This window comes from Talpa occidentalis, unplaced genomic scaffold (genome assembly GCF_014898055.3).
Source record: "Talpa occidentalis isolate TD23 unplaced genomic scaffold, MPIMG_talOcc4v2.1 talOcc4.11, whole genome shotgun sequence".
Lineage (NCBI taxonomy): Eukaryota > Metazoa > Chordata > Mammalia > Eulipotyphla > Talpidae > Talpa > Talpa occidentalis.
In genome coordinates this window covers 29,298,594-29,326,057 of record NW_023601104.1, presented here as the reverse complement: position 1 = coordinate 29,326,057, position 27,464 = coordinate 29,298,594, and the positions used below count along the sequence as shown (strand labels likewise).

The window sequence follows — 27,464 nt, the reverse complement described above, 5'->3', positions numbered from 1 at the left end:
TTTCCCCTTGGATTTTTCAAACTTAAGAGTGTTAGTCCCTTTCTAGTGGAAACAGTAAGTTGTAAAACTTGGAGGTGCTATATTTCTGGATCTATGAGGAAAGTCTGTCTTGAGAGAAACTGAAGCCAATGCAGTGAAGAGTTCTGGTGCTGCTCAAGTTCCTGGTTCCAAAAGTTCCTGGAGCCTGGTTCATAGCCTACCACCCCTACTCCCCCACTTATTTTGACCTCTTCTGAATTCCTTGAGCTAATTCTGCTTTATTTACTTATTTAAAGATTTATTTATTTATGCATACAAGAACTGGGGTGTAAGCCAGAGGTGCAGGAGGTGAGAGGATTCACCAGAGAGTGGGGAGCAGAACAGGCAGATCTACTGAAATACACTGCTGAGGGAAGCAAAGGGCGAGGCAGGAGAGGTCAGCTGCACCTTGTGGGTCAGCTCCCTGGCCCGCCAGGGATTGGGATGGAACTCATGCTGCAGTGGCTGGTGATAGCTTGATAGCACTGTCTTTAACCCCTGTGCCACCAGGGAGGCCCCTAATTCTCCTTCATTTTTGCTTCAACAAGTCCAGGTTGGAATTCTTGTAACCAAGAGTTCCAGAGTAACATTAGTACTACAAAGTACTTAACTGCCTACTGATCTTTATTTCTCCAACAGACTTTTTTTTTTTAAAGGAATGGATTTTGATGAGGAAAAACATGGGACAGAGAGGGGTAGAAAATAAATACAAATATAAGCTGTTTTGCTAATTGTTTATAACCACAACAAGTTAGTACAGATAATGTCCTGTACAAAGCAACTCAACAAAGGTTGTGAGATTGAAGTGTTCTCTTAAGCAAGGCTGAAGATTTCTGTCTCTGGTATTTGGAATTTAGGCTGCAGTCCTTGTTTTTGGATGGATCACTGCATGTGTGACACAGTCCATGCTTTTAACCACATTTGAACAGAAGAATGGCCACTTGGCCCATGTAGAAGTAGATGAAGTGTTCGGTTTCATGTGTCACATAACTACTGAATTTCCTCCCCACAATGCAGTGCCAGGTAGGATTGTACTTCTTGTCAAACTCCTTCTTTATGTGGGCTGCGATGTCCTTCTCTACATTGTATTTCTCCAATGCCTGAGTGGCACACTCCACCGAGTGCTGTTGCATCTCCTCTGACATATCCACAGTTTTGATCACAGCCTTCACGTCGCACATGGTTATTGTGGAGCAGGGGCTGCAATGGTCCCCTGGTTGGGGGTGTGTTGGGGCAAGCCTCAGACCTGGAAGAGAGACTGACTGTTGATCTTGAACACATGTTTGCTTATGTTCTTTGTGCCTAGAAGGTTCCCACTTCCCATATATTCAAAACCAACTACTCAATTTTCATTGTCCCATCTCTCATGATCCCTGATCTAACTTCGTGGAATTCAACTAGCTTTCTAAACTTCCCAGTTCTTTGAAAGGGGAAAAAGTTCTCTTGACTGTGCTCAGAACTTTCTAACTTGTGTTATTTATATACACATCCTCTCTGCTTTCTTTCCAGGACAAAGATTCACTTTGTTCATTTCATTCCTACTGTGCTCCTATAGTGTCAAACATGGATAACACTATATAAATGTTAGTTTCCTTTCTCATCTTCTCCTTTTTGTTTGCACACATTTTCCCTCTAGCTTCATTTCCTACTTGATGCTTCCCAATAGCATCAAGATTTCATTCCCTGGTGCTGAATGAGAAAATGTTCATCTGTGTTTGCCCCAGGCAATTGTGTTTTGCTAGAACACTAACAAAATGTTGTGAAAATGATTTATCTAAAATGGCTATTGCACTGCAGGCTGAAGTTAGTGAGGGAAGTTGTTCGTACTGTTTAGATGGTGGGTATCCTGGTATATGTGATATTTCATTTAGAATATGAATTTCATATGAAGTGACAATCCTATAAGGCTTGCATTCATCAAGACTTTCTATTTCCAGAACTACCTGTCAATCTGGGGTCCTATGTTCCATAACTGTTTCCTTTTGTGAGAGCAATTATTTGTTAGCAAGAAAAGAGGTAATGACTGTATTCTCATATGTAAGTACAGTTATAAACATTCTAGGTAACATTTATGGCTTGAAGGTTAGTGTTTTGACAATCCATTATAGAAGGGGGGACTAAAAATATATTATCAGAATATGTAACTTTTTATTTTCAGTTGTCAGTTCCCCTCTCAAATTCTACCACCTGGACAGCTGTCTTTGTCCAGCAATCTTTTCTCTTTTCTGAGTTGCATTATTTTCTGTACTTTTTTTTTAAGCTTGTAGCATACTGCTTTTTACTGATGGTTTTGTGTGTGTGTGTGTGTGTGCCCACAAGTCTTTGTCCTTCAAAATACTTTTAATTAGTACTTGGGTTTGGTAAACTTCAAATTTTACCTGTACCCAGAGAAAACTGTAATAGAATATACTCTGTTTAAAAGTTAATGTATTCCAGAGGACCTATTAAAATACCTATCATACATTTATAAATATCAAGTTACAATAAACATCTCGCCCTTCCTGTGTATCCTGCTTCTCTGGAAAAGCTATACAAGTTAGGGGCCTAACTTTACAATTTTGCTTATTCAACCAATGAAGGGCTAGAATCCACATTGTTGTTACTTAGGTATCTTTTCTTTTTTTTTAAAGATTTATTTATTTATACAAGAACCGGGGTACAGGCCAGATGCACGAGAGGGTGAGAGGATTCACCAGAGACAGAGCGGGGAACAGAACAGGCAGACTGACAAAATACACTGCTGAGGGGAGCAGCGGGCAAGACAGGAGAGGTCTGCCGCATCATCTGGGTTTCTCCATGGCCGGCCGGGATCAAACCCGCAGGGCAGAGGCTGCGCATAGCTTCACAGTGTGACGCTCAACCTCCTGCAACACCAGGGAGGCCCAATTTATGTTATCTTTTCTTGGATATTTATTTTCATTTTTAGTGTTCAGGACCCTAGGGGGCATGGACCTACTTTGTATAGTCTATAGTTCTAGCCTGATGTCTTACATATAGTTATCACTTAGTAAATGTTTGAAATTATTGGCTCATATATATACTCTCTTGTAGTTTCTTTGTGCGGCTCATGATTAAAAATAAATTGCTAATAGCTACTTCAGTCTTTCTGTAAAGAAGTGGAATATAAATAAACATAAGTAACAATAAGATCGTTATCAAAGGTTTGAAATGCTTCTTGGGCTCTGGTCTGCAATATTACCTGGATCAGAAAGGTTGGTTGGCTGAAGGGAACAGGGACCAAGCACGTGAAGTAGAATTCATTCTCTTTTCCTGGTGTTTAAACACAAGCTGTAAGAACAAAATGTTTCTAATTAAGACACCACCGATTTTTCCCTCCATTAATTCCATCTTTCTTCAAAGCTAATGGGTGTATATAATGATTCCACATCAAAGACTCTAATGGTTTAGGCGATGTGAGCTTTATTAGAACAAAGCAGAATTCACAACCCACAACAGAGCAATTTGTTGAAGTTATTTTGGAGTTGATTTATGAATTACTCTTCATGGAATGGGCCAGATCCTCATGATAAGTGCTAGTCTTTTAAACCTCCTTCTCCAAGAAACCTTCCAGCTCTTTGTCCTTCTTCTCACCCACCCTCATTCTCTTATCATTTATACTCTCCTCCCAAGGCATTATAACGATCTGTTTTCTTCCTATCTTCTCCCATTTGACCATAAGCACTTTGAGGGAAGTTATAAAAGTTTGCGCAAGTTAGTATACTCAGTGCTTTGTCCAAGTGCCTGGTTTACGACAGGCATTGAACAAAGATCTACTAGATGAATGAATGAATCAATGAGTGAATAAATCCTATTTATATAGCACTTTAAGTTTACAAAGGACTTTTTTTTTTTAAGATTTATTTATACAAGAACTGGGGTACAGGCCAGATGTGCAGGGGGTGAGAGGATTCACCAGAGACAGAGTGGGGAACAGAACAGGTAGACTGACGAAATATACTGCTGAGGGGAGCAGCAGGCACGACAGGAGAGGTCTGCCACGCCATGTGGGACCCTCGCCAGCCGGCCGGGATCGAACCAGCACTGCAGAGGCTGTGGACAGCTTCACAGTGCAGTGTGCTCAACCACCTATGCCACCAGGGGAGGCCCTACAAAGTACTTTCTTATGTTATTTGACACCCATGATATTCTGAGGCAGGCAGGAAACCCATTTTCACCTTTATTTACAAATGTGAGAAGAGGTTCAGGAAGGCTGTTAAACTTGAGGGCAAATAGGCTGCAATTTCAAGAGACACCAGGACGCAGTACTGTAGATCTGTTAGGGGGAAAAGGATGTCCCAAAGCAAATTCCATATAGGCTTTGTGGACTCCACCCCCACCCCAGGTCAAAGCCAAAGACACTGGGAACTCCAAATCCCATCACCACCAAAGGGAAGGTGGCTGTGACCTGAGGGTGGGGTTAAACAGCCAGGTGGATACAAAAGGCAGACACGTGGGCTTTGGGGTTCCCCCATTTTGGCTCTCCACCAGCTCACAGCGTCCGGCCAGCTCTGAGAGTGACTTTGGGTTTCCAGGTCATCGGATCGGGTAGGACGCATTGAAGACTTTATTTCCCTATTTTCTCCCTGAGTTGTACATTTTCCTTATTTCCTTTTCTCTTGTAAATAAACCTTTTATTAACCCTTTTGTGTGTGTCTGTAGTAGAGTATTCATAAGTCCCTTTAAAGCGCGCGGGTGAGGACCCACAGCCAGGAACCCGTTTAATATCGGGGTTGCTCTATAACAGATCCTGCTCTGAACATCAGAGAAGTTTTTTTTTGGAGCCACATTCCAAAGGCAAAACAAAGCACCAGTAACCACTACATCACTTCACACATATCTACTCCCTCACATCTAGTTTACCAGAAAGACATTTTATACATAGCTGTTTAAAATTTATACACATAAGGCCTACATTTAACAAGTAATTAGGAAGTAACAGCAGTTTTACATATATTTTACTTCTCATAGAGTGTCATGATAAGAACTAACATTCTAAGTTGACAGAGGGGGAACTAAGGTTCAGAGAGTTCAAGCAACTTGCTCAAGGTCACACATCTGGTACATGGAATTCTAGGATTTTCAACTTATGTCTGACTGTGAAACAAATTGCTTACACTGAGTCAATGCTTGGGCTAAACTGTCTCATACACAATTAAACCACAGGCAAGCACCCCCTCTTCTGCCTATAACTTTTTACGTTAGTGACACATACATGGCTTGTATGTCCTATGTTACTCTAATGACCCCCAGAAGTTCACAATCTAACTGGGGACAGAGACAGGCACCATTTTTTTTGGCTCCATAACCTCGGTCAGTCAGTCGCATATAAATAGTACCCTGTAGGGTATTTTCAACGAAGGACAGCAGGAAGATGGCTGGAAATGTGGAAGTCTAGGGTAAGAACAGGTGAAGAATGAAGACTGGGACAAGAGAAAGCCATTCAGTAATTGAACGAGCATCTGGACTGATGTTAGGTGCTGGGGATACAGTGATGCACAGGTCAGTCAGGGCCCTTCCTCTCACGGGACGTCACTGGAGAGGTCAGGGTCACGATTAAGGATGTTAAGTCACCCCAAAGAACTATTTACCTGTGTTCCTCAGCAGAAAAGAAAACCGACGAGTCGCAGGCCCCAAAATCAGCCGTCGGGCACTCTTACAGTGCAAAGTCCTGAATAATAAGTCGGAATTAGGTCAAGTGAAAGGCTTTCTTGGGATTGAACTTGACCGGCCAGAGGTCTCAGGCCTGGTGTGACGGCGGATAAGGAGCGCAGAGCGCGGGCGCGCGAGATAAAGGGGTGTGGTCGCCTGGCCCCTGCTGCCAACTTTTCTGTGCGTCGCTCCGTCTTGCAGTTCCAGGGCTCCGGGGAGTAGGGGTTCCCCCGCAGACCCCGAGGAAAACGGGGTGTCCCGGCTGGCACTCTAATCTTCACCGCCCTCTCTGAGCTGCCCCCCATTGTGCTTTATAGGTGTAGTCCGGCCGTCGCGAGCGGACGGGTCTATCCAGATTTTGCTAGGGTCGCGCGGTGGCGGGGCGCCCCCAGAACCTAGGAGCCCCACTTGCGCTCCCCAACGTAAGCCCTCGGGTCGCAACCCCAGCCCCGCCACTCCGCCCCCGGCCCCTCACGCCGCCCGCGCCGGGCGTGGGGGCGGGGCGAATGCGCCAGGTTGCGCGAGAGTTCCGCCCAAGTCCCGCGAGACTCGCCCGCCGCCGCCTCTTACGTCTTTCCCTTTGACAAGTCGCCGCTGCTGCAGCAAAAATAAAGGACGCGGCCGCCGCAGCCGCTGCCGAGCCTGGCCCGGTTCGCCGGGGCCGCGCCCCACCCCGCCAGTTCAGAGTCGCATACGGTAACTCTTCCTCTGTTCCCCCGGCCGCCGGTGCGGGCGCCCCCCGGCTGGGCATGGCCTGCCGGGGCCACCCTGGCGCCGCCACACAGAAGGGCCGCCGGGGTCCCGGTGGGCGGCTGCGGAGGCCCGAGGCGGCGCTCCCGGCGCGGGGGGGACCGTCCAGCCCCGCGGCCTCCCGCCGCCTGGAGAGTCGCGTTAGAAACCAAGCCTCCTGCCCGAGCAGGCGGAGGGACCCGCCCCTCAGGCGGCTGGCTCTACCTGTTCTCGGCCCTCAGGGTAGCGTCTGTGACCTTCTCCGCCGCCCCTTTATCCGCTAACGAGCGCCCCTCCCCGGGCTGGGTTCGGGCCGGGGCTGAGGGGGCGGCGGCAGGATTCTCTCTCAGGGTCCGCGGAGAGCCCGGCCCCGGTGCCCCACGCCGCCAGCCACGCCGCCCTTTTGAGGGATGGAGGTTGGGGCGACGTGTCTGTCTCCTTCCCTCTGCCTTTGGGTGGGGGCAGCTCATCATCTGGTAAACCTTCCTTCAAATCTCCGAGCTCGATACAATAACAGTTTATAAAACCCTTGCTGCCAGGAGGAGAGACGAGGTGTATTGTCTGGTCTCGGGGGTGGGGGGAGAGGACGATGATGGTGGTGAAAGGAACTGTCCCAGGGAATCTGGTGAAAGCTTTTTTGAGATAGGTGGCAGGTTCATGGGAGACACGAGGACAGGAGCTGGTCCCTCCTCTCCCAGGAGGTTATGTAAAAGACGTGCTATGCATCCTAGAGAGCTGTGAAACACAGGGACAGAATATTCCTTAATTTTATAATGATGCTGATAATACTGTAGGAAATGTGGATAATCAGAGTATTAGAAATAATGAATCTGAACAAACCAACTCAGAGATGGCATTTCGTCGTTAACGTTTGGTGTATTTCCTGACAATTTTTTTCAAATAGTACTTGGCTCATCATTGATTGGAACTTCCCCATTCTATGTATGTTCTAAAAATGCTTTGTTTTATTTGAGTCACTTCGTTGACCTGCCTGCTTAAAACTGCTTACTTGTTCATTATCATTGTCTGTATTCTCTTGTCACTATCTTTTTCATTGAATCATCTTCCATAATGAGTGTTAACTAAATGTAAAGTTTTAAAAATCAAACGTTTTAATATTATTTGGGTCGAGTACATACACGTTTTTACATTCTGCCTATAGTGGAGCAGTATTTGTGAAAAATAAACTCAATTCATAGTGGCAAGAAAACTATTTACTTAAAGGTTTCATAAAATTGATTTCCATTGTTTATTTTTAAACCAAAATTACTATGTGACATAGTTTTATAGTACTTTTGTGATTGGGATGGATATGTGCCTGTTCTTACGTGGGTTTTAGTGTGTTTTTATTTTTATTTTTATTTTTTTTTTAAAGAGGCATGTATTTATTTATTTATTTATTTATTATTTATTTATTCATTTGTTTGTACATGCACTGGGTACAGTCAGAAGCGCGGGAGGGTGAGAGAATTCACCAGAGCCAGAGTGGGGAGCAGAGCAGGCAGAAGGACCGAAGTACACTGCTGAGGGGAGCAGCGGGCGGCAGGAGAGGCCTGCGCGCCATGTGGGACCCTCCTCTGGTGGCCGGGGAGCAGCCGGGGATCGAACCAGCTCCGCAGAGGCTGCGGGCAGCTTCGCAACCCAGCACCCAACCGCTGCGCCACCGGGGAGGCCCCTTTAGTGTGTTTTTATAGTGTGTGTTTATACAAGCGAAATAGAGCACCCTACGTGCCTGTATGCTCTGTGTATGTGTGTGTAAACATATACTGATACACATGTATCTTAGAAATTGAGTTAAATATATTGTTACATTGTTTGAGAAAAGAAAGCAGTCCATAGGGCAAAGAATAGTCTTATAATATTTCCTCCAAGTCACATGACAGGACTATATGGCAGAATGAGACATTTTGGAAGGTTGGAAATGTAGAGGCTTTTGAAAATAGGATAGCTTATCATCTGTTTGGGGTTATCATTGGAATGGGCTAAATGCCCTGTTGAAGCATAAAGTTCTTAATCACTTTGCTTCTTGAATTTCTACTTACGCTGTTGGCAGGTGACATTTACCCATTCATTTGCTAGTCATGTATTTCACTAGTGTAGACATCCTGATAGTGCAAGGAGGAGAAAGCAAATGTAAAAGTATGACTTAATTTTCTTATTAATATAAACATCTGCAGATTATGATGATGTTGAACACATAAAAAATTGGTCATGTCATTTAAAAAGACATTTTAAATGCAAAGCCAGTAAATTTAAAACTAGCAGATTTTTTGACTAAAAAATATAAAAGAACATAAAGTGGTAATTTACTTTTTTAAATGCCAGATCTGATTTTTATGATTTTTAGTTTTTTTTTTGTTGTCACTTACTGGATCCTCTAAATTAATGGGAATATTAAATCCTAGATAAGATCCTAGATAAGATCATGAGCTAGGAAATGTGGCATGAGATGGTAAATTTTAATTTAACAGTTTATTTTGAAATAATGTTACACTAAACAGAAGTGTGGAAAAGATAGTGTAGAGTTCTTTATACCCCTCATACAGCATTCCTTAATGTTGAGAACTTAGTTAACTGAAGTAATTTTCAAAACCAAGGAATTAGCATTGCTATAATACTGTTAACTAAACTACAAACTGTATTTGAATTTTACTTGTTCTCCTAATGCCTTTTTTTCTATTCCAGGATCTAATCCAGAATCCCACATTGTATTTAATTATTGTGTGGTCTTAGTCTCTAGTCTGTGACCGTTCCAGTTTTTCTTTGTCTTTCATGACCTTGATTCTTTCGATGAATAATGATCAGTTATTTTGGAGAATTTTCCTGATTTTGGATTTGTCTGGTGTTTTTCTCATGATTAGATTAAGGATATGTGTGTTTGTGAGAGTACATTCTCAGTGAATCATGTTAGGGAGTACATGATGTTACTATTTTATGGCTAGTGATACTTTAACTTTGTTTACTTTGTTGAGGTGGCCTCTGCTGGATTCTCTACTATAAAGTTACTATTCTAGGGCCTCCCCGGTGGCGCAGCGGTTGAGCGCTGGGTTGCGAAGCTGCCCGCGGCCTCTGCAGCGCTGGTTCGATCCCCGGCTGCTCCCCGGCCACCGGAGGAGGGTCCCACATGGCGCGCAGACCTCTCCTGCCGCCCGCTGCTCCCCTCAGCAGTGTACTTCGGTCCTTCTGCCTGCTCTGCTCCCCGCTCTGGCTCTGGTGAATTCTACCACCCTCCCGTGCTTCTGACTGTACCCAGTGCATGTATAAACAAAACAAACAAACAAATAAATAAATAAAAGCATGCCTCTATTAAAAAAAAAAAAAAAAAAAATAAAGTTACTATTCTAATTGATATATATCTTGGGGGGATACTTTGAGACTATGCAGATATACTGTTTCTCTTCAGACTTTAGCATCCATTGGTGGCCTTCGTGTACAATGGTTACTACTGTGGTGTTTGCCTGAGGGTGATTTTGTGTTTCCCTCATTCCTTTTACATTTTGGAAGCTATATCCTTCCTCATTTGTTTATTCAATAATTTATTTATGTAAGTATGATCTCATGGGTATTTATTTTACTCTATGGGTTATAATTCAATAGTATAATTATTTTGTTGCTCAAATTGTTGTAGCCTTGGTCATTAGGAGCTCTTTCAGATTGGTCACCACCCTTTCTTCGGGCCCTTATATTCTGGCACTATTATCCCATGCTCATTTGATATCTTTCTTTGACCAATGTTGACATCAAGTGCTTCTCCAAGGAATTCTAGTTCTTTTAATTAGAGAATAAAATTTAAATCAAGGTCTAGATGCTAGGTATGCTGATTGGGGTGTCATTGTTTCTAGCCTCTCAGGAGTCAGAAGTATGAAATACATATATTAAACCTGACCACCCAAGTGAGTTTGCACACCTGCACACTTATATACACAGACTTAATTCTGCAGTCTTTCTGTTTATATTAAAAAACGAGTTCTCATCTGTTCCAGTCTAGTACCGTAAGATTCGTTCCAACTTTTCCCTTTTCTTTTTTTTTTTTTTTTTTTAAAAGATTTATTTATTTATTTATTTATACATGCACTGGATACAGTCAGAAGCGCGGGAGGGTGAGAGAACTCACCAGAGCCAGAGCGGGGAGCAGAGCAGGCAGAGGGACCGAAGTACACTGCTTGGGGGAGCAGCGGGCGGCAGGAGAGGTCTGCGTGCCATGTGGGACCCTCCTCCAGTGGCCGGGGAGCAGCTGGGGATCGAGCCGGCGCTGCAGAGGCTGCGGGAAGCTTCGCAACCCAGCGCTCAACCGCTGCGCCACCAGGGAGGCCCTTTTCCCTTTTTCTTATAACTTTTTTTCTGACAGTGAGAAACTTGACTCTTTTATCTGTAGTATACTAACTTATTTGTTCATTTTTATAGTAGTTATGGATTGCTAACCCATACCCTTATGAGAAACATATTGTTTATTAGAATGTTGTATTTGTGTAGTCTTTTTTTTCTTTTTTTTTAAGATTTATTTTTATTTTATTTTATTTATTTATTTATACAAGCACTGGGCACAGTCAGAAGCGCGGGAGGGTGAGAGAATTCACCAGAGCCAGAGCAGGGAGCAGAGCAGGCAGAAGGACCAAAGCACACTGCTGAGGGGAGCAGCAGGCGGCAGGAGAGGTCTGCGCACCATGTGGGACCCTCCTCTGTTGGCCGGGGAGCAGCAGGGGATCGAACCAGTGCTGCAGAGACTGCGGGCAGCTTTGCAACCCAGCGCTCAACCGCTGCTCCCCTGGGGAGGACCCCCCCTTTTTTTTTCTTTAGTCTTACAGTATCTAGATACTGTCCAGAGTTATTTAGATTAGTTCTATTCTTCCCCACTCCCTTTAAATTGTGGTTATGTTATTAATCTGTATTGTATATTTTCTTACTGTTTATATTCAATTGAGTTCTGCCCAATCCTTGTCAATTTTAATTTTTTATTTTGGCATATGAAAATTTTTTATTTGGCATATTGCTATTGCTATATCTTACTACATAAAAAGATATACTCAGAAAAGCATCACTCCTTATTCCTAACCCCATATTACCCATTCTCACCCCATATTTCCAAACCCCTCTGTCTCCCCACACACCACCTGTTTTCCATGTCCTGTAGGAAATCAATTTTCAGCTTCTGGTTTATTCTTCCATTATTTTTTTTACACAAATGAACAGATGATACGTGGTTTCTTATATTCCTTTTTTTCCCTCATACTTTTTTAAAAAATGGGGCACAGTTCATATACCACAAAGGCCACTCTTTTGAAGTGTACAGCTCAGTGTTTTAGTATATTTACAAGGTTGTGTAAACCGTTGCCATTATCTAATTTAAAAACATTTCATCAACTCCAAAAAAACCTTGTGTCTATTAGTAGTCACTTCTCATTCCTCTTTCCCCATCCCCCGGTATAACCACTCATCTACTTCATGTCTATATAAATTTGTCTACTTTGGACATTTCATGTAAATAGAATCATATGTAGATTTTTGTGCCTGGCCTCTTTCACTTAGTGTGGTTGTTTTCAAATATCATCTATGTTGTATCATGTATCAGTTCTTTATTCCTTTTTATGGCTGAATGAATATATTCCCTTGTATAAATGTCCCATATTTTCTATCAAGGATGAGCTTTGGCTTTCTATTGGGGGCTGTCAATAATACTGCTATAAACATACATATACAAGTTTTTTTTTAAAAGATTTATTTATTTATGTATATAAGAACTGGGGTATGGGCTGGGGGCGTGGGGGTTGAAAAGATTCACCAAAGACAGAGGGGGCAACAGAACAGGCAGAATAACTGAAATACACTGCTGAGGGGAGCAATGGGTGAGGCAGGAGAGGTCTGCTGCACCATGTGAATAGCTCCCTGGCTGGCTGGGAATCGAACTCGTGCTGCAGTGGCTGTGGATAGCTTTGTAGGTTGAGTCTAAATCCCTTGCGCCACCAGGAAGGCCCCATATACAAGTTTTTTGTGTGGACATAGATTTTCAGTTCTCTTGGCTATGTAGCTAAAAGTAGACTTGGTGGATCATATGGTAAATCTATGTTTAACTTTCTGAGGACTGCCAAGCTGTTTTCCCTTCTTTCTGTATGAAATAGTAGAATGCTATAGGTACTATCTGGCACTTTATTTTTTCACTAATGTATATCCTGGAACTCATCCCAAATCAGTTGATTCTTTTTTAGAGCTATGTAGTACTCTGTCATTGTATCATAATTTCTTTTTTTTAAAAAAGATTTATTTATTTATGCATACAGGCCAGAGATGTGGGGGCGGGGGTGGTGAGAGGATCCACCAGAGACAGAGTGGGGAACAGAACAGAGTGACTGAAGTACACTGCTGAGGTGAGCAGCAGGTGAGTCAGGAGAGGTCTGCTGAGCCGTGGGGGTTGGTCCCTGGATGGCTGGGGATCGAACTTGTGCTGCAGAGGCTGAGGATTGCTTTATAGTGAGGTGCTTAACCCCATGTGCCACCAGGGAGGCCCATCATTGTATCATAATTTCAACCATTCTTTAACCATTATTTCAACCATAATATTCAACCATTCTTCTATGTCCTATTGTGTAGGTTGTTTAATATATTTTGCAGTTATATAAAATGTTGCAATAAGTGCTTTGTGTGTATGTATTTTTATATTGTTAGAGGTGGATCTTCAAGGTAGATTCTTAAAAGCGAGAGTTCTGGGCCAAAAGTTCCATGCATGTGTTGTTTTGCTAGGTATTACCAAATTTCCCTCCAAAAGTGAACTATGTTCAGTACCATCAGTAAAGGCTGTATCTGTAATATAGGGCCATTTTATATTTTATGAAATATATTTTCACAAGAAAATATACTTCTGTTATATTTTCATGAGAAAGACCAGTTTTAAGAAAAATGAAATTAATAGTTTAAAGTTATGTATTGGGACAATTTTATCAGATCAGCTGTGCCAAGAAACTAAGACAACATGAAAAAAATCCCCATTTTACAAGGTAACACGTTATGCCCATTTTCAGAAAGGGCACTATTCTAGGTGCTTAGAACACATTAATGAAAAAACAAAGATTCTTGCATTGGGGGAGTTTACATTCTAGTAGTTTGCTGATGAACTGATATTCCCAGGAAAACAGATGCTCAGTGCTGATTGTGAATGGAACTAATGGAGGCCTGGTGTAATCTGAAAATAAAATCATTGTTGATACTATAAAACCCTCAAATAACACTTGATTGTGCTGGTTAAAAAGAGAAGACCAAGAAAACTCAGGATGGTAAATTTATGTTGTTCATCAATCTGTCACATTTTTAATGATTTTTTGTAGCTGCATTGGAATAATAATAGAGTGGTATAGTTTTTTTCTCTCATCTAGGGTTCCTTAAAAAAACTAAGCTTAATGTTTAGTTGGATAGTCACTGTATATAGAGTATTTCCTTCTCTCCAGTGTGTCTTCAGTGGCACTATTTACCATCCTTGTGAAAATTGAGAACATACTCATCCCCCCAGTAGTTCAAATCCTATGGTTTAGATTATGAACCCTAGTTGAGAAATGTGGGTTCCTATGAGCTGGCTACTAGTTGGTCACTCATGGGCAACTGTGACCTATTTGCTATCTACAAATCACAACAGAGAGTTCCTTGACTACCTATGGAGTATAGCTAGTATCATGAGGCAGGCCCGGGGACACCTAGGCTGCTGTTGACCTGATTACGTGACTATCTCCATGGTGGTCTCAGGATAACTCTGCCTGTGATAACATCAAATACTTTGCTGACGCAAATGTTTCTTGACGTGTGGTCACGATGTCCCCTTCCCTGTCCCGTGTAAAACTTTGTTCCCCATTCCTATCCCACCCTCTGGACTTTATTCCTTGTACCATTGTTGCATGATCAGCTTTTACTAGTCTGTATGCTTTCAATAAATGGCACAAGAACTTCTGCTCAAGTAGCAGAGTCTGGCCTTGCAAACCTGCTCCACGACTGCTGTGTCCCTCATCGGGAAGTTCCTGTTGCAACAGAGAAAGGTCATGGTAATTGCAGTCAGTTAATCTGTGTTTTTCCTTTTTCTTCTTTCTTTACCACTTGTTGGAATAGTGATTTGGGGCACATCTTAATCTCTTACTCTCAGTTTCCTGATCTATAAAATGGGAATAATAATAGTTATTATAAGGCTGATGTAAGGATAAACAATGAAGTCTTTGTCCATCTGCATTTACCAATTTGTATGACTTTAAGAACTATCTATATATACTGATTGACTCCCACATTTATATCTTCAGCGCAGACCCCTTCTTTGAGTCAAATGTTGTAATTCATGTGCTTTTCCTACAACTTATTTGATTGTCTAATAGGCATTTCAAAGTAAATTTGTACAACACAGTAAGTGTGATTCCTGTCCTTATCATCCTCTGGATCTGCTCATGGTAAGTGGTAGGACCATTTAACCAGTCACTTAGGCCAAAAAACTAGGTGTCATCTGTGATTTTTCCTTTTCTTTATACCTTATAACCAACCCATCATTAAGTACTCTTGTACTATCTTTTTTTTTTATAGAGGCATGTTTTATTTTATTTATTTATTTGTTTGTTTGTTTGTTTGTTTGTTTATACAAGCACTGGGTACAGTCAGAAGCGCGGGAGGGTGAGAGAATTCACCAGAGCCAGAGCAGGCAGCAGAGCAGGCAGAAGGACCGAAGTACACTGCTGAGGGGAGCAGCGGGCGGCAGGAGAGGTCTGCGTGCCATGTGGGACCCTCCTCTGGTGGCCGGGGAGCAGCCGGGGATCGAACCGGCGCCGCAGAGGCCGCGGGCAGCTTCGCAACCCAGCGCTCAACCGCTGCGCCACCGGGGAGGCCCTCATGTACTATCTTTTGATGAATATATTTCTAATTTGATCACATGTCATCACCTCTACCTTATTACTCTGGTGTAAATTACCATTATGTCCTGCTTGGTTAATGGTAGTTGTCTCTGAATTGGATTTCCTCTTTTCTCACTTGATGTCCTACAGTATTTTTTCCATTTCATAGCTGGAGTGATTTTTTAAAAAAATTGTCAGATAGCTCGCTCTATTTAATACTTACAGTGACTTCCTTTTATAATTAAAATAGTCAAAATTCTAGCTATAACCTACAAGGTCCCACATGATGTAGTTAGTCCCTGCCTACCTTTCTGTTCACTGCACTTCGGATATGCTGAACTTCCCTGTATTCTTTGATGCATTTCCTGTGCATTCCTAGGGCCTGTTGCTTGTTCTTGCTCTGTGTGGAATATTCTTCCCTCAGGTCTTTGTTCCCTTACATTATTCAAGTGTCTGCTGAAAGAGGGGAGTTTTAAATATCTACCTCTTTAGAGAGATCTTCCTTCAGTGATTATACTATAGAAAATAGTGATCATCCCATACCTCCACCCTCATTCTTCTTGTCTCTCTTGGTTTTTTATAGCACTTACGCTTCTGCAAATTTAATGACTTGTTTGGTCTACTTATTATTTGTCTTTCTTATTAGACATATAAACTCCATGAGAGCAGGAACCTTATGTGCTTTTGCTTATAATATTACCTGCAAAGTTCCTTACAGATAGTAAACCAGGAATGCAGCTCTAGGAAGGTGTCAGTGGGGTAAAATTGTCTCTAATTAAGTGATTCTACCCAAGAGAGGTTTTAAGCCAATGGAGAACTATTAAGTCAGGTAAATGGTGCCATGAGTTTTTTGCATCAGGTACTTTCATGTGAAATGTTAAGATTTACAATTTTTATAACATTATCAATACATATATGTGTGCATAGAATGTGCTAGGTAATATGTAAAAAGTAAACTTGGAGTTGAACTTTTGTGCTTGTTGCAGTATTTAGCATATTCTTTGATGGTCCTCTAATTATAATGGTAATGATATTAATAGTATTATTTCTTGCTCTGGCAAGGTGTTTTCACTCTAAACTCTTGATTTAAAATTTCTTTTATTTTGATTTTGAGGGACACATATTGTTGTCCAAACTTTTTAAAAAAGTTATAGTAACATTTAGAGAAACGCTTTAAATTTCTGCTGTGTTTTAAGATCTTTCTTGTTATTCACTATACATAAAACTAATCATGGCCAGTTTTATGTAATACTATTAAGTAAGTTGCTTTGCTAACTGATAGTATTAGAAATAAAGAATAACCTAATCTGGAATATGAGGATTATATTATAAATGTTTTTTTTAAACCTGATATGAACCTGACTTTATTGTTTTTTTTTTTAATTTTATATTCCCCATACAATTGCAACCCCTTATTTTGACCCCAATCCCTCCTTTCCCCGCCCCCCCACCCCCCATAGTGTGTCTCTGGTTCATAGTTGTTTGTTGATTTTGATTTTTTCCTTTCTTATAGTTATTCTTTTTCCTGGTCCCTTATTTAGGTTTTCTAGATTCCTGCTATGAGTATAAATGTTTTTAATATAATTTAAAAGCATGTTGGGACCAATCTCTTTTATAAAGGCATCATTTCTTATGCAACCCAATAGCCAGTCATGTGTAATGAAATTTTGTCAGTCGTTTTTCTGCTTTCTCAAAATTACTCATTCTTTGGGGGAAAAAAATGATGGAGAGCTTTATATGATTTAGTGAAGGTATTGTGGTGGCATAGTCAGATGCATTTATAAAGGATGAATACTAGGTGACACTTACTGAACATTTATTGTGCACCAGACACTATTCTAAGCAGTTATTATTTATTAAACTGCACTTAAATTTGATTATTATTTAAGCTACTTTTAACCTGTTATATTTCTGATAAGGAAATTGAAGCACAGAGAGGTTAACTAACTTGTCTAATATCACATAGCTAGTAGATGGTGGAGTCTTGATTAGAATTCAGAAACAAGGTGGAGGGGTGTTGGTGGAAACAGTGAGGGTAGAGCATGGGAATGGCTAGCTTCAGTGTGATGGTTTTAGTTGATATAAAATCCTGCCTAATAATGTCATATGGGCAGGACCATTCTGTATAGAAGTTAAGAACTCAGAGTGACAATGAGACAGAATTTTAGATGCCCCATGTTGCTTTGACTTCTTATTTATTTATTTATTTATTTATTTATTTATACAAGAACCAGGGTACAGGCCAGATGTGCAGGAGGGTGAGAGGATTCACCAGAGACAGAGCGGGGAACAGAACAGGCAGACTGACAAAATACACTGCTAAGGGGAGCAGCGGTCATGACAGGAGAGCTCTGCTGCGCCACGTGGGACCCTTGCCAGCCAGCCGGGATCGAAGTCTGTTCTGCCAAAGAAAGGGTATAGAATGTTAGAAGAGAACAGTAATTTGGCATAAGGAATGAACTTTGCTATATAAAGGTGAATATTAGTAAATCTTTATGCCCTGAAATGTGAAGGTTTTTTTGGTAGATCTTGAAACCCAATGATATTAATTAGCAAGTTTAGTTTGCAGACTATTTAGAATACAAACAAGTAGTGAAATAGTGAAATATTGACTTATATTTGTACGTAGCTTTTTATTTTACAAAGTACTTTTGTAAACATTTTCTCAATCCATCAGCAGAACACCTCTGAGAGATGGACAGGGTAGATTATTTCTCATTTGGCAAACTTCCACAAGGAGAGGGGGTTTTGAGGAATGAGTGGTTGAATAACTTCTACTTGTCAGGTACTCTTTTATGAAGTTTCTGCTATCATTGATAAAATTTGCTATTTCTTTGCAAAAATGAACTTCTGCCTTAAATGGTCTTATGGGCTTGGTTTCTTAAATAGTTATTGGAAAGCTACTTAATCTGAAAACAGAAAAATACTAGGCATGATGAATGGGTAAAGATGACCTATTGTAGTTGGCATGTTACTGTTACACTGAAAGTATAGGCATTTTAAAGAAATACAATTTGTGTTAAAATTTAATAGTAACACTTGTAAAACTTTTGTAACAATTATTTTAATGAAAACCTACCAGATTATAGTAATATTGATCATATTGCAGATTAATGTAGAGGTGGGGCATTTTTTTGGAGTCAAAAAAGAAAGTTTTATATCTTCTGAAAAGGTTGATGTAATGTAGATGTATGGTAATAATGAAATGTTGATAGAACTTTAGTAGGTTCCCTATTCCCTGTTTTCCCTTATTCATTTTGGATATAGTTTGGACTGCTTAATTTAAATTGGCTTGAGACATTAAGAAGGACTTTTCAAAACTCTTAAAGATATCCTGTATAAGGGAATAAACAAAGTAAAATGCAAATTCACACAATCACTTCATTTTAAAATAATTGTTGATAGACAGGATGTAACTTTGTTTTGCAGAAGTCTAAAGGATTGCTGAATATTTTCTAAATAATATTTTGTAAATAATTTCTTGTATCTCTCAGTTCTCAGTGTTATTTTCTTTTTTCCGTGGTGCTCTCTTGTAACTGCCTTTTTATAGCCACCCCTCCCTGCAGGGCTGCCATCTGTTAGTTTGGCTCTTTATTTCAGAGTAGGAAGGCAGGAAAAGGTTTTTGTACACAAGATAAAACTTGGCCTGTTTGGAGCTCAGTGAGCTAGAGTGCTTATGCACTAAGTTTGTTGTGATAAATTCCAGAAGTACTCTAGGCCGGTAGAACTAGAAAGATAGTGATGACTCTGCAGTATTATTTGCAAGTCTTTTTTGTGACTGTTACTATATTTATCAAATAATTTAAAAGTAAATCATATTTAAACTAGTTTTTCATAGAAAGCCATAAATTAATTAAGTAATGACAGGATTATAAATAATTATAGCATGTTGTATGTTGAGCATAGCATAGCATAGCATAGCATAGCATAGCATGTTGAGGTTAGTAAAATTCATGTCGTTGTTTCTTATAATACTCTATAAATATAATTTGACATGGTATTTTACATTCACTTATGCCTGATTGTGCATTAATCTAATATGAGAATATATAGAAATTGTTTACAGGCTTGGACAGGTAATTCATTTCAGTGATCGCGTCTTTATGTTATAAAATATTTAAAACATACATTACTATAAAAGTAGAGTGATTATAGTTGTGTCACTTAATGATGGGACTATGTTCTCAGAAATGCATTGTTTGCTTTTTAAAAGATTTATTTATGCATACAAGAACTGGGGTACAGGTCAGAAGTGTGGGGGGTGAGAAGATTCACCAGAGACAGAGTGGGGAACAGAAAAGGCAGATTGACTGAAATACACTGCTGAGGGTAGTAGCAGGCGAGATAGGAGAGGTCTGCTGCGCCATGTGGGTAGCTCTCTGGCCGGGGATCAAACTCATGCTACTATTACTGCGGACAGCTTCATAGGTTGCGTCTTAACCCCTTGCACCACCAGGGAGGCCTCAGAAATGCGTTGTTAGGCCACTTATTGTTGTGTAAACACCACAGAGTATATGATTTTTGCAACCTCCTTATCCTTGGCAAATCCCTTGAGGTCATGAATCAGTTTTTTTGAGTGTCTTCTTCCAGATACCACTCATATACTCCTTGGTGATATTACCCCAAAGCCAAGCAAAAATCCTGATGTCACTGATGTTATTCTTTTATATTTGCATCAGTGTTTTTCTCAGTTGCAGCAATAATTTGGGCAAAGAAAATTTCCTAGGGTGAGCAAAATTCAATTCTTGTGGAATATGGCAAGAGGACTGGTGATATTATGTAGTTGGCAACCCCACTGAATACAATGAGGCAAAAGCGGTTTCCCAAAGAATATGATGTATACCATTGTTTATGAAGTGGGGGCAAGGGTTGATGATCACAACAACAAAGGTCCAGTATAGGTGGACATCATATCTCATTTTCAAAACCATTCAGTGCATCTGAAACAGTTCACTTTAACCCAGATAATTCATAAGGAGTTTAATTTGTAGCCTGCAGCACTGCCTCCAAGCAAGACTTTATTATCCTGTTCTTAAAAGTCTTGAAACATGGCATTCACTTGGCCTCCTTATGAATGAAAGTCCTTTCATCATTTCTAGAATAGGGAAGTTTCATCTATAATAAGGATTTGCCCTGCCATGTCAAGTAAGCTCCAAATCAGCTTATGTAGAGTTTCCAAAAAATTTTCAGCTGCCTTTGCATCAGAACTCACAGTCACCACTCAATTTCATATTATGTAATGAGTAATGATTCTTGGATCATTGAAATTTAAACCCCCCAGACCTAGCAGTAAATTCAACATTATAATCAATTTTTGTCTTTTCTTTCAATATTATAGACAAACTTTCTGCTTTGGCCATGATTATCATGGTGCTAAGAGGGATATACTTCTATTTCTGGTCTTCAATCCAGGTCGTTAGAAGTGTTCCTATATCTGATAAAGACTCCTCTTGAATTATTGTTAGTTTCCTTGCTTTCATTGAAGTAAATTCTTTAACAGCTTCTATCACACTGTTCTTGATTTTCAAGATTGTAACTGTGGTAAAATGGGATATGCCTGACAGGTGAACATAACCATTACCGATTTTCCACTTTTGTAATCCTTAATCACTTTTGATTTCATTTCCAGGTCAGTCACTTGATGTGGTCTCTTACTGGTATCATTAGCAGTGGATTTTGTGTACTTAGGAGCCACAGTGAACAAAAGAACATGAGATTAAATCAATCATGAAGGAAAGAGATGCTATCCAATAAACACTAAATGTATGAGATTGCTGCCCATATAAAATATTATGACATTAGGATGGCTATGACAAAACCAGGCAACAGGAATTTTGGGACCACTGTGTGTATGCATTCTGTTGACTGAAATGTTATATGGCACATGACTAGTATTAAGAGAGATCCCATGTAGCCATTATTGAGCTTCAAGAATTATTATAGACATTCTTGTTTCCTGTTTATTTCTCTCCACCTCTGCCCCTACACCTTGGACTGTTTTAAGCCAAATCCCTGACATACTCAATTTGTAAACTTCAGCTATTTCGGTATGGGACTCTAAAAGGTAGAGTCTTTTTTTTTTTAAATAAAATAACCACAATACCATTAACCAAAATTATATAGCAAGTGATTAATATCATTAAAAATGTAATCAGTTTCCATATTTTTCTCATTGTTTTGTAAATAGATACATATAAATTTATGTATTTGTTTGCTTGAAGTAGGATCAATAGCATTAGGGTCCATACTTTGTAATTATTTGTTTGTTAAATTACTTTTAATCTTAAATTCCCCCTCCATCTCTTTTTTCTTTCCTAAATTTTTTTTTGTTTAAAGAAACCAGGATGTTTACCCTGAGAAGTTTTCTATAGTCTCATTTGCTGATAGCATCTCTGTAATGTGATTTAAAATGATATTCTGTCTCCCGAATTTCTTTTAAATTGATAGAGTTGCCAGATTTTGTTTTTTGTCATCTCTTTGTGATGTTAACAGGGATTGCAAAATAGTGAAATTCTGTTGTTCTTTTATTTAATGAGTGGGGTTCCTTTCAGCAATGTAAACTGTATGTTTAGGGTACTATATTTATACTAGAACTGGAATGATTTGACAAGGATGTATGGTGTAATTCCTTTAAAGGAATTCAAGTTCTTACTATTGAAAACTTGGAAATATTGAATAAGTATATTTTGTTTAAAAAACATTTGACCAATAAATATGTTAACATCCCATCATGAGATGAGATTACAGCTTGTGACCTAGCATGTCTAGTTAGTTTTTAGTGTTTGTTTTTTTTAGAAGTCAGTGTTCATATTCAGAAATTTCAAAAGTAATTTGTACAGGGCAGCAGTTACTAGCTTCTTGACTTAGATTTCGCAACATGAATTTGAGAACAGGCCTTGTGTGTGAATCAGATTAACAAAATGTTGAGTTTACGTAACACAGCACATTTTGTATTAAAGGCTGTCAGAAAACTGGAGCATCAGCATTTCCCAATATATTTCCTTCACCAAGGGGTTTGGGAGTTAAATAACCTTGGTAAACAATGGGTCTTTTTCCTCTCTTAGAGTTAATTAATAGTGCATATTAACATGTAAAACCCCTATAGTAAAGAAACCTATTTAAGATTAATTCAACATTTTCCAAATTTATTTGATTGTTGAATTTATCCCTCTATCCTCCAATATCTTGAGAAGCTAGTGGAACAAATTTTCTAGAGGAAACAAACATTTGGGAAATGTTGGATTAGAGGATATGAACAAGAATAAAAAAAAAATGTCTGGTAAGAGTATATGACTTCATCACAGTGATGTAGAAAAATTTTTGTAGGTAAACAATAAGACATATTTCAATGAGGGAAAAATGAGACAATGTTGGCTGTTTTATCTTAGCCTGTAAGCACTGTACTTTTACAGAGCAGTGTTAGAAGAGGACTTCATTCACTATATAACATTTACCACATGACAGCCACTGTATATAGCCCTTCACATTTAATTTTTAATTTGTTTCATCTTCACAACAGTCTTATGTAATAGGTGCACTTGTGTTATTCCACTTTCAGAAATGAGGAAACTGAGCCACAGAGAGTAAATTGTTCAAGGTTACGTGGTGTTGGTGATGTAACAGAGCCAGGATCTGAATCCAGAGTTCATGTACATTCCCACTATTCTATACTCCAAGAAATGTCAGTTGGAGAATTACTGTTTAAGTCTGTTTTGAAGGGACATATTTTCTTTAACTGTCAGGCAATCAGGGTCATCACAGGTGAGAACTGTGTCTTAGTGAAGACAAAAAATATGGAGACCCGGGAAGTGTGATCCTTAAAAAGGTATTTTTTCTGAAGAGAGAGATGCAGGTAGAAGATTGAGTTAAGAGAACTCTGTTAATACCAGAATTTGAATGGTGCTAACTTAATAAGATGCCCTCATTTTGTACATAAAATGTGAAGTTATAGCTTGTTCATTTGTTTTTAGTAATAGTCATAGCTTATATGATAGTATATTACATTAAAACACTTCCCGTGGAATCTCTTTTGATTCTTTAAAACAACCCTGAGAAGTAGGTAGGTAGTTTCCACATTTTCCATAGCAAGGCTTTTTCTTGAATTTAGATAAGCTAAAGCTTTCTACACTATTATCACATTGTCTCAGTTCTATGGTGAATAAAATAAAGAAGTGCAGTATATTTTTTTAAATGAGATGAGGATTTGGATAAGAAAGAAAAACTGCATTTCTTTTATTTAATAATTTATATATATTTTATATCATTGTTCATTTTTTTTACAGTGTTTGCTTTCTTTTCTCAGGTGTAGTCCCCACAGAATTTCCACCGCCAGTTCACCCGTGTACCATCACCACAGTCCCTTGTGCTCTTCCTTTCCCTGTTTTGATCCCTCTCCCATCCCTCCCCTGCAGAATGTCTGATTTATAGTTGTCTGTTTATTTTTGTTTTTGTTTTGTTGTGTTTTTTTTTTTTTGGTGGTGGTTGATATTTTCCCCTCTCCCCCCCATCCCTTATTTGATTCCCCTATATTCCTCCTATAAGTGAAACCATCCAATATTTTTCTTTTTCCTTCTGATTGATTTCACTGAGCGTAAACCCTTCTAGCTCCATCCATGTTGTTGCAAATGGCAATAGTTTATCTTTTTTGATTGCTGAATAGTATTCCATTGTATATATATGCTGTATCTTTTTGATCCAGTCATCTATATTTGGGCATTTGGGTTGTTTCCAAGTCTTACCTATTGTCAGTAGTGCTGCAGTAAACCTAGGAGTGCAGGTATCCTTTTGAATTAATGTTTTTGTGTCCTTTGGGTAGATCCATAGGAGTGAAATGCTGGGAATTGCTGAGTCATATGGAATCTCTATTTTTAGTAGTCTTAGGAACCTCCACAGAGCTCTCCATAGTGGTTGGACCAGTTTGTGTTCCCACCAGCAGTATAGGAGAGTTCCTTTTTCACCACATCCTCACCAACATTTGTTGCTAGGAAAAACTGCATTTTAACAAATGGATAAAACTCCTTCCTAAGTGTGAAAAGTAATATATGCTCTTGTAAAAATGATATTTTAGATCATATGGGAAATAGGAAGAAAAAAGTGAAAACTACCTGTAATCCCACCATGCGAAGTAACAACTCAATGTGTAGTTCTCCAGATTTCTTTTTAGCAAGAGTTTATTCAAATTTTCTCTATATATTCTGTAACCTGAATACTGTGTTTTTTTTTTTTTTGTTTTTTGTTTTGTTTTGTTTTTTGTGGGCCCCTCGCCGGTGGCCGGGGATCGAACCAGCGCTGCCTCGCAACCCAGTGCTCAACCGCTGCGCCACCAGGGGAGGCCCTGAATACTGTGTTCTTAAGAGAGAATATCCAGGGACAATAGACATTTGGTCTTTTGCCTCTACTATATAATGAAAAGGCACATGTAGCAACATCAGGCATAAAATCATATGGGAAACAATCCTGGACAGAGATGTAATATTTCCCCCCAACCCCTCACCCCTTTAATTAGCTGACCTGTTAGTAAAGGCTAGGTGAATAGGTAGAAACCTATTTGAAGTTAGGTTAATGTAAAGAGGCATGAGTAGAATAAAGCTTCATTTTTTGTTTTTTCCCTATATTATTTGGGGTTATTGTTTTAGAATTTGATAGGAAATAAATCTTTTCACACGGTGCTAGATTAAAAGATAAGTAACTCAGACTTCTTTAAGTACAGTAAACATGAACATGAAGTATGCAATATGGTATTTTGGAGCACTCTACAGGTGAGCTCTTTTGCTGTGTGTGTGTGTGTGTCCACCTCTGATTATCGGTACTATTGGAGTAATGGGAGAGGCAAGTAGCTTATAGTGTTGAGTTGAGGGATGGACTTGAAGTTCTTTAGCAGGCTTTGCTTCCTGTTTCATTGACTGTATCTAGTAATATGCTTTATTGCTTGCTTTCTTTGCTCAGGTAGAGGATGGTTTTATTTTAAAAATGTTTTTCTTTTGAGGATTGGCTTTTTATTTACATCTGTTTCCTTACTGATTCTAAACTGATGGTAAGGGTTATGACTTTAGCTAAGCTGGTTCCTCTGCCTTTCCATGTAAATTTTAAAATTAGCTATATCTATAGTTACAAAAAAATTATTGCTGTGATTTTGATAGGTATTTCATTAAATCTAAAGATCAATTTGGGGGCCTCTCTGGTGGCGCAGCGGTTGAGTGCTGGGTTGCGAAGCTGCCCTCAGCCTCTGTAGCTCAGGTTCGATCCCCGGCTGCTCCCCGGCCACCAGAGGAGGACCCACATGGCGCGCAGACCTCTCCTGCCGCCCGCTGCTCCCCTCAGCAGTGTACTTCGGTCCTTCTGCCTGCTCTGCTGCCTGCTCTGGCTCTGGTGAATTCTCTCACCCTCCCGCGCTTCTGACTGTACCTAGTGCTTGTATAAATAAATAAATAAATAAATAAATCTTTAAAAAAAATTAAAAAAAAAAGATCAATTTGGGGGAACTACTGACATAGTTATGCTTAGTCTTCTAGTCAAGGAATATGACATGTCTCTCCATTTAATTTTATTTATTTTTTTTAAAGATTTATTTATTTTATACAAGAACCGGCGTACAGGCCAGATGCATAGGAGGGTGAGAGGATTCACCAGAGACAGAGCTGGGAACAGAACAGGCAGACTGACGAAATACACTGCTGAGGGGAGCAGCGGGCGAGACAGGAGAGGTCTGCCGCACCTTGTGGGACCTTCGCCAGCCGGCTGGGATCGAACCGGCGCTGTAGAGGCTGCGGACAGCTTCACAGCACTGTGCTCACCCACCTGCGCCACCAGGGGAGGCCCTCTCTCCATTTATTTAGATCTTCTGTGCTTTCTTTCATCTGTGTCTTATAATTTTCAGCATATAGATCATGACATGTTTTGTTAGACTAGGTATTTCATTTAACAGTGTTTGAAAAAATTTTAATCAAAGTATAATATATATTCATTTAAGTGTACATTTCGTAGAAATATATATTTTGCTTGATTAGTTCCACAATATGCACTTATTTCCAAATTCTGCTATTTTCTGTCAACCTGAAATATTTTTAGGCGAGATAGGGTTCAAGGTGATGAAGCAGGAAGAAGTTCTAATTCCTCCTGATTCCAGTTTTCAAAGTGTGACTTCATTGTTTTGTTTAAAAGTGAATTCTCAAGACAACAGACTTGTAAAGTTAGTTAAATTTATATTCAAATTGATTTTCCCATTTAGATTTTTTTTCTGTTATATTTTACTTCCACTCATGTTACAGTAGAGACTTGCCTAGATATTTTCTAATATAGGACTTTATACAGTTTTAAAATAACAAAGGTGTGGGTTAAAGGCCTCCCTGGTAGCGCAAGGGGTTAAGATGCAACCTATGGAGCTGTCCGCAGCCTCCACAACACAAGTTTCATCCCCGGCAGGCCAGGGAGCAACCCACATGGCGCAGCTGACCCTCCTGACTTGCCCGCTGCTCCCCTCAGCGGTGTACTTCAGTCAGTCTGTCTGTTCTGTTCCCCACTCTGTCTCTGGTGAATCCTTTCACCCCCCACACCTCTGGCCTGTACCCCAGCTCTTGTATGCATAAATAAATAAATCTTTTAAAAAAAAAGAGATTTAAGAGATTAAGGTTTAAGAAAGTTCGGCCTTCCTATTTTTGTTGAACCCAGCTGTTTCTTGCCCCTTTGCTTCCTTTTGTGTAGCTTATACAAGGCACAAGCTTAAGTAAACTTGTCATCTTGCTCTCTGGCTTTCATCTTCCTATTTAGAAGGATAGGCAACTAACTCAGTGTCTACGTTATGGGAGCAGCATTTTTCTGCCAGCTCCTTTTTGAGTAAGACTTAAAAATCTGAGTGTATAGAGATGGTATCACTGTGATTATTTAAAGGAAAATGATTATGTTGCAAGGAAATTAGAAACAAAATGTACATAATACAGATACTTTTGAGAATAAATGAGTTTATTACATATTCTCTATCAGAAAGGGCATAGTTAATAATAGAAAACCATACTTATAATTTAACTCCTTTGTATACTATTTATTGTAAAATATAATCTTTTATTTCTTTTCTTTTTGCATCCCTGATATTTTGACCTCTTCCCCTATTTTGGAAATTTTTAAAATCTATAGGAAAGTTGAAAAGTAGTATAATAAACACTGATATACTTTTTACCTAGAATCACAAATTGAAACATTTTGCTATAGTTATTTTTTTTTCCT

General features: G+C 39.6%; 2 protein-coding genes across 4 annotated transcripts in view; one reads left to right on the top strand and one right to left on the bottom strand.

Moving 5' to 3' along the window:
- Positions 1 to 300: 300 nt before the first annotated feature.
- LOC119238713 (dynein light chain 1, cytoplasmic-like) lies at positions 301 to 6,646 on the bottom strand. Of its 3 annotated transcripts, XM_037502666.2 has the most exons (4): positions 6,238 to 6,304; positions 5,607 to 5,686; positions 3,218 to 3,306; positions 301 to 1,264 (listed from the first exon to the last, which is right to left on the bottom strand). In XM_037502666.2, the coding sequence occupies exon 4, from the start codon at positions 1,197 to 1,199 to the stop codon at positions 930 to 932; it is 270 nt and encodes an 89-aa protein (XP_037358563.1). In that variant the 5' UTR covers positions 1,200 to 1,264; positions 3,218 to 3,306; positions 5,607 to 5,686; positions 6,238 to 6,304; the 3' UTR covers positions 301 to 929. The 3 variants fall into 3 exon arrangements, with proteins under 3 accessions (XP_037358563.1, XP_037358564.1, XP_054543973.1); XM_037502667.2 differs by lacking the exons at positions 5,607 to 5,686; positions 6,238 to 6,304 and adding an exon at positions 6,622 to 6,646; XM_054687998.1 differs by lacking the exon at positions 5,607 to 5,686.
- A 95-nt stretch (positions 6,647 to 6,741) lies between these two features.
- The window catches only part of HERC1 (HECT and RLD domain containing E3 ubiquitin protein ligase family member 1), a 186,697-nt gene continuing 165,974 nt past the window's right edge, over positions 6,742 to 27,464 (top strand). Inside the window, 1 exon segment of the mRNA XM_037502665.2 lies at positions 6,742 to 6,872. The gene's annotated coding sequence lies outside the window, so the exon portion shown is untranslated.